Here is a 7,142-nt window from a genome sequence, read left to right as displayed (position 1 = left end):
TCTTGTTCACCCAAATATATTTTTTCTCCCCGGTTTTCTTTGATTTGGATTTTAACCCCGTTTAAACTCCCATGCAAAGCAAACGCATCTGCAATTAAGACCCACGTTTCGATCTTAAAAACATTACTTACTACCAACTCTCCCTGCTTCTGCAAAGTAAGTTCGGGACAACCACGCAAAAGACGTCTTCTTCTACTACAGTCTCGATCCGTGTTGTATTGCCAGTGTTATTTAAAAAGCAACTAAAAATAATAATCCGGAGGTGACTTTAGCTTTATTAGGGCTTGTACTAGGGAGATGGATTAAAACGGTGAGTTGTCTAACACCCCCCCCCCCATAAAAACTAGTGACCGAGAAGAGGATTTACATCCCAAAGCCGAGCTACTAGAAGCAGAGGAGGAGGAGGAGGAAAGTCCTAGGGGACGTCGTGCTTGCCTTCACCTGCAGCCGGAGAGGATCCGTAGAGCTGCAAAAGACACGGAGGGTTTTTTTTTGTGGGGGGGGGGGGGGGAGAGGGGTCTTTCTCCGCTGAAAGTGCCTGCATGCGCTGGGCATCGGGAAAGGAAAATGACGAGGAAAGGCGACCCAAGCTTTTCTTCAGGAAAAAAAGCAACTCTTTGCGCGGGAAAAGGGGTCGGTGGGCTGCGGGGCAGAGACGCGGCTCTCGTCCGCCTCCTCAGAGGTCTATCCGGGGGTGCAGGGCGCTGTGTTTGCTCTCGTGGTCCCAGTACGAACAGTGCATCATGGCCAGTTCGGGCGGCTGGCGCGCGCAGGCGAACTGCAGGCCGGCGGCTCCGTTGGGCGCCGCTTGAGGGGAAGGATTTCCCGCCGAGGCGGCGGCCGCTGCGGCAGCCGCCGCCGCCACCGCCGCCGCGCCGAGCTGCTGGGCCGTGTGGTGGTGGTGGTGGTGATGGTGGTGGGCGTGCGGGTGGTGGTGGTGGGCGTGCGGGTGGTGGTGGGCATGGTGGTGGCTCATGCCGTTGTACGAGTTCACCATGGCTGGAAGGCGCGAGTAAGGGCCGTAGGCTGAGGCGGCGCCGGCGCCGGCGGGCCCGGCCGAGAGTCCCATTCCCTTCACGGCGCTCACAGGGCTGCCGCCGTTGCCACCCGGGCTGCCGCCGCCGCCGCCTGCCTCCACAGCAGCCATTTGACAGGCCCCGTAGGAAGCGGCTGAGGGCGCCTGAGGCGGCGGCGGCGCGGGCTGCGCCAAAGACCAGGAAGCGGCGGCGTTGAGGAAAGGCGCCTGCAGGTACTTGGCGGGTGGCGCCGTGAGGTAACCGTAGCCGGCCGCCTCAGCCGCAGCTCCGAACAGGCTCTTTCCCGGCTGGAAGTGGCCCGTGGGCGGGCGGAAGGGCCTCTTCATGCGGCGGCGGCGGCGGTAGTTGCCCTTCTCGAACATGTCCTCGCAGGCCGGGTCGAGCGTCCAGTAGTTGCCTTTGCGCTCTCCGCCGCCCTCTCGCGGCACTTTGATGAAGCACTCATTGAGGCTGAGGTTGTGGCGGATGCTGTTCTGCCAGCCCTTCTTGTTCTTCTCGTAGAAGGGGAACTTGCTGATGATGTACTGGTAGATGCCCGACAGAGTTAGGCGCTTCTCGGCGCTCTCGCGGATGGCCATGGCGATCAGCGCCACGTAGGAGTAGGGCGGCTTCTGCGTGGGGTCGCACTTCTCCGCCACTGCCGCCGCCGCGGCGGTTCCGATGGACGACGGCGCCTTGCTGCTGGAAGCTGGGCTCAGTTCGCCTTTGGACGCCCCCTCGCTGCCGCCTCCTGGCTCCTTGGCCCGGTGCAGAAGGGCCACCGTGTCCTCGGGCGGAGGCTCCTGGAAGCTGGTGGTCATCATGGCCCACTACCACCACCTGCTGCCGCGGCTCGCTTCGGAAGGTGACGGCTCCTCCGGCGGCGGCTCAACGAGGGGCAGCGCTCCGCCGCGCCAAACTTCTTCTTCGGCTGCTGCTGCTGCTGCTGCTGCTGCTCCCCCAGGAAAGATCTGCTCCAGCGGCCAATCCCGCCTTGCTGGTTTTAAGTTCGTTTGGTGGGCTGGTGGGCTTTGGCGTTCTCCGCCTTCCCGTCTCTGTTTTCAAGCGGCGGCCGGCGCAGCGTCTTTTCTGATCCGCAGGCTCCGGTATCTACTCTCTGCTCTTCTGGAGTGGCTCTTTTCTGATTTGTATGGGCTCCGGCGAGTTCCGCTTTCGTCAGGATGCTTCTCCCCCCCCCACCGCGTCCCCCCCCTCCCCAGTCCTGGGAGCCAGCTGGGCACGGGCGAGTTCATGGCAAAGTCACATTGCACGAGAAGGAAACCCCAACCAGGAAATCATACGCGTAAGCTAAGGGTGGGGGTCGGGGAGCGAAGGGAAGTGGGGGTGGGGTGGGGTGGCAAACGCGCGCACACAGGCACGCACAAATCAGGGGGGAAAGCGGCATCTCTTTTTTTTTTGCCAATGCGGCTAATGCAGGAGGTGGAAGATTGGGGTAGGGGCGTGTGTGGGGGGGGGAGGGGAGGACTAAAATGAAAATCTTTCCCTGCTTCTGCAAGATGATCTCCCGAGGAGTAGGGATTTCTCCGAGCGCAGTGGTGGAGGCGGGCTGGAGATGGAAGCCAGAAATCGGCGTTTTTTAAAAAAAGGTCGAGCGAGCTCAGCCGCAGGGAAGCCTGGCGGAATAGATTTTGGGACGCAAGAGCTTCTCTGCAACTGGCTACTTAAGGAGGCAGGGTTGGCCCCCCTCGAACAGCGCTGCGCCCCGAATTGAAAGGTTATGAGGCCATCTACGTCGGGGACTGACAGTTGTGCGTTTCCTCCTGAACCTTCTTACCCAGACAGATCGCTCAGTAGAACTGGCTGACCTGGCCAGGTGACATCTGTCTTCGGAGCCAAACAGCCTTTAACACCCACGCATATCATGCTGTAGAGGTAGCTCTTTCATTGCGACCTTTAGATTCATCCCTCAGTTTTAAAAGAAAGGAAAAAGCCCTCTGGCATTCGTCCGTCTGATTTCTCTAGACAAGCTGTTTGAAAAACAGGCTGTTGAGGTAGCTGATTTGAAAGACACTCTTGCAGGTGTGAACATATAGGCAGTTGGGGCAAAGGGGGGATGAAACAGAAAAACGGAGGTGTGGCAGAGCGTGATGGTTTTCTGCAAGGCGATTGCTACAGGCCACAACTAGCGCCCATCTTCTCTGCGCCTGAGACTGGGTCTCTGCCCTAAACTTTCTTCTGGAAAGAATCCCTTCTGGGAAATCCCACCCCAAACTCGAGATCTTGATCAGGCTTTAGAGAAAAGCTGATCACTGAAGGACCTGCTGCGTGTTAAGTTTTCAAGTTGCTCCAACAGGTTTTTCTGTGTATTTCTTCCCACCTGTAAACCTGATGCTCTTCACCTGAACAACCGCCGCACAGGAGGTTGCCGACAGCCGAAGGACAGATACGTCATCCAGTCTGCCTGCCTGTGCCTCAGTGCGGCTGCTGCAGGAAAGGGAGTGCACGTCGGAAAGGGACCTTCGAGTCATACCTCCAGATTCCTTTCCCAACGCGCTTCTTTGTTCAGTACAAAGTGCCTAACAGTACAAATTTAAATACAAAAGTCTCCTCCTTTCAAAAGGCTATAGGGAAATTCTGAATGTGCTTCAGTGTTAGAAGAAAATAGACAATGTAAATATTTATTGTGCAAGTTTAACCAGTTATGTTTTTGAAGAAAGATAACTTGATCTTATCAAAGCCTATGCCAAAGTAATTCTCCTTGAATTCAGTGGAATTTATTTTTACCTTTAGTGAATCTACCATAGTCCCTTAACCATTCTTTTTTATAATAATAAAATTAAATGGGAAAATTTATAGGCTTTATATTGAGAAGCATAAGAGTTAATTGGAGGCTCCCTCGTCCACCTCCCAACTTGGATTTTAAAAATACCAAAACTGCATGTACAAGTTCATTCACGTTTTTATAGTAATTTATGGATCTATTTTTGGGATGCTATTTATATACATTTATATATTATTTTTGTATGTATATGCTGCCAAATAGCATAGACCATTGCTACAAACTATTCATCAAACCTGTGAGGGAATGCGGTTGAATTCAAAGGCACTGGCTTTTCATTGATCCTACACAATAAGATCAATTTAATCTGATTTATTCAAAGTTAGAAATATTTAACATCAAATAATAAACAGTAGAATTCTAATAGTGTGCATACTCATTGGATTTCAGTACAACCACTTCAGTAGCAGATATTTGCAATATTGATTACATTGATTACACTCTTCAAAACGGATATTTTCAATAGGTTGTTGCTATCCGTATATTGGAAAAAAAGTTTCAAATGGATGTAATCTAATAATAGAGTTTTATTCAGAAAGACATTCAATATTTCTAATGAAATTTATTTTCAAATTAAAATGCTTTTACAGGAACAATTTACAATATTGTGATTTTTCAAAAAGAAAAGTGTGAAGGTTTTTTTCTGACTTGAAAAAGTCAGCAGTTGAGTTATATTAATAGAGCGAAGGCCGATTGCATTTTAAAATCTAGAAACAAAATTCAGAAGAAGTTCTAATGAGCAGAGTGGCACCTAACTTTCCTTTATATTTGATTAGTGATTAAACCGCTTGATCTTTATCCCTACATAAACATAAATCTATCAAGGAGAAGTGCGTGGTTGAAAATGACATGTTTTTAATGGAAATGCTAAAAATAATGTTTAGCATTATTTTGCCAAAATCAACGGTGACACTTCACTAATTGGTACCGATTCTGAATCCATAAAGCTATTTATAAAACATCTCTCTGCATCTCTCAAATTCAGATCACTATCGCTGCGAAATTTCAAGTCCTCAGATCAAGTGTGTGTGAGAGAAAAACACGTTTTTGGTTTTTTTTTAAAAAATCGCTGATGGTGATCCAGATGGTTAGCTCCTGTGTAGATTCGAAGACATTAAAACAAAAATCTTTAGGAGTACAGAAATCGCCTCCTCTCGCAGCGGGACGGGTTTCGGAATCAGGCACACAGGGGCCCAAACCTCTGTGACTTCCAATCCCGGGCGGATTCCTTCCTTAATCCAAACCGCTTTGGAGCCTGGGGGTAGGAATGCCCTCCGGCCCCTGTCGCAGCACTGCCCCTGGGTCTGAAAGTGCCAGTGTCCGGCCCCAGCGGAAACCAAGCCGGGGCGCCTGCTGAGATTCTGAATCGCTGCTCTTTTGAGGTCGGCGGTGTTTAGCTACTTAGGGCCAGTTCTTTCCTTGACCACCCAAGCCGGCTGGGGCTGCTTCGCACCCCCCTCGCCCGGGAGGCATTTCCTTCCACAGGTGTAGCAGTAGCAGTAGCAGCAACGGCAGCAGCAGTGGAGCCTTATGACATATGTCAGCACCTCTACCAACTACAGATTTCCCTGCCTTTCCAAGCTTAGAAAAATCAACGGTGCCGGTCGAAGCGCGCGAATCTCTGTGCGGAAGAGAGGCGCAAAACCCAGCGCGCTCCACCACATGAAAGCTTTCTCCCCCACCCCCCACTCTCCCTTCCCCACACCGCTCCTCCAATGAGATTTGAAGTGCAATCCAAGGCAGAAGCAGGGCAGAAATGGAGGGAAAGGTTAGGCAGCGTTTTCTTGCTGCCTGGCGCGCGTAACCAGGTCCGTAACTTATAGCAGAAGTTGCGCTTTCGCTTCGGCGAATTCTCCATCTCGCCCGCCCCTCTTGGCTTCCCTCCCTCTCCTTCGCCCCCATCTGGTCAGTCAAAGGCTGCTTGGGCGTCTCTAACGAAGAATCTTCAGCGAAAACAGTAGGCACCCGTAGACGGTTGGGCTCAGTGGGTTTCCCTTTTATAGACGCGATCAGTGGATGCTAGGGAGGTTCGGTTGCGAGGGCTCCGTGCGCTCGTCGGGAACCTCGCTGAACTGTCTAATGTCGCCGGAGTGAGGCACAGGCACTGTTGAAATCAAAAGGCTTCCCTTAGTTACTATTGTTTTAAGGTGATTTCTTTGAACCCATGAATGGTATTTTTACATTTTTAATTTATTTATTATTAAATTTAGATGCCTCCCATCTCGCCATTCAAAGCGAGGCTGGACGGCATAGACTTCCTCAGAGTTCCTACTATCCACTTATTAAAAATATGGGCAACAATTGTATGTAATAGCAGGATTAGCAGTTTCTAACAATGGTGGCATTACTAGTAATAGTAAACAACCAACTACTATCCTGATATGGGGTGAACTTAAACACCCAATCTCTCTGAATCTCAAATTCCATGGCTTTCACAAGCATAAGAATTCGGGCATCAGATTCAAAGCCTGAAAAAGAATATCAACTCACAGCCCATTTCACAGAAATTCCGTCCGAGCTTGGATCAGTGGGATTCACTATCAGATGGGTGATCATAGGCTTGACCCTGGGTTGTAATTTAGACCCAATGAAATCCATACAGAAGACATAGAACCATTTTTCTGTATGTAATACTAGTATGATTGGAATTATTAGGACTGGGCTGGCAGTCGACTTTATTGCCATATATTAAACAACAATCCCAGGTTAATTTACCTGGGATTGTGTTCCACTGAACTGAGGAGAACAGCCTGATTTTTTAGGCTTTAAACTGATTCAAGACTGTTTGTAATACAAATTGGGCAGTAATTATTTTGTAAATCATTGACATTTCTACTCTTCTTGGTTTAATGTAGCTAATGTACCTAACAGGCATCAGAAATATTGGAAAAAGATTGGATGTGAAAGGAATAATTCTCCCACCCTCTGTCTCTCTGTCCCTCCCTCTCCCTCCCTCCCTCCCTCCCTCCCTCCCTCCCTCTGTGTCTGTGTGTGTCTGTGTGTGTGAGAGAGAGTCATAGGCAAGAAAGCTTTTCTGTAGTAAAATAGGCTTTACTGCATTTAGCATGAGAATAAAGCCCATTTGTGACTTTCTACCAAAGCATTGGATTGATATCTGAATCATAGTAAATTCTACTCCTTATGGTGAGAGACACTTTATCATAATAGCAAGATCAAGGTATGCTGTTAATTATGAGAGATGCAAGAAGCTTAAAAAGTGGCATATTGTAATCCATCAATTCCTGACCAGTTCAGGAAACAGCAAGAAGGGAAAATCACTTTCTTTTCATTGAAACAACTTGTACTCAGGAAATATTAATTGCTTT

The 7,142-nt window shown here is 49.6% G+C and overlaps 1 protein-coding gene across 1 annotated transcript; it reads right to left on the bottom strand.

The window, feature by feature from the left end:
- Positions 1-6: 6 nt before the first annotated feature.
- On the bottom strand, positions 7-2,298 carry FOXL2 (forkhead box L2). The gene has a single exon (XM_081954252.1). The coding sequence runs from the start codon at positions 1,838-1,840 to the stop codon at positions 677-679; it is 1,164 nt and encodes a 387-aa protein (XP_081810378.1). The 5' UTR covers positions 1,841-2,298; the 3' UTR covers positions 7-676.
- Positions 2,299-7,142: the final 4,844 nt, after the last annotated feature.

This window comes from Natrix helvetica (assembly GCF_964273705.1).
Source record: "Natrix helvetica genome assembly, chromosome: 5".
Classification (NCBI taxonomy): Eukaryota; Metazoa; Chordata; class Lepidosauria; order Squamata; family Natricidae; genus Natrix; species Natrix helvetica.
This window is presented reverse-complemented; position numbering and strand designations above follow the sequence as displayed.

Excerpts from the sequence above, each read along its gene's own strand:
- FOXL2 (XM_081954252.1), bottom strand. The coding sequence starts at position 1,840 with ATGATGACCACCAGCTTCCAGGAGCCTCCGCCCGAGGACACGGTGGCC.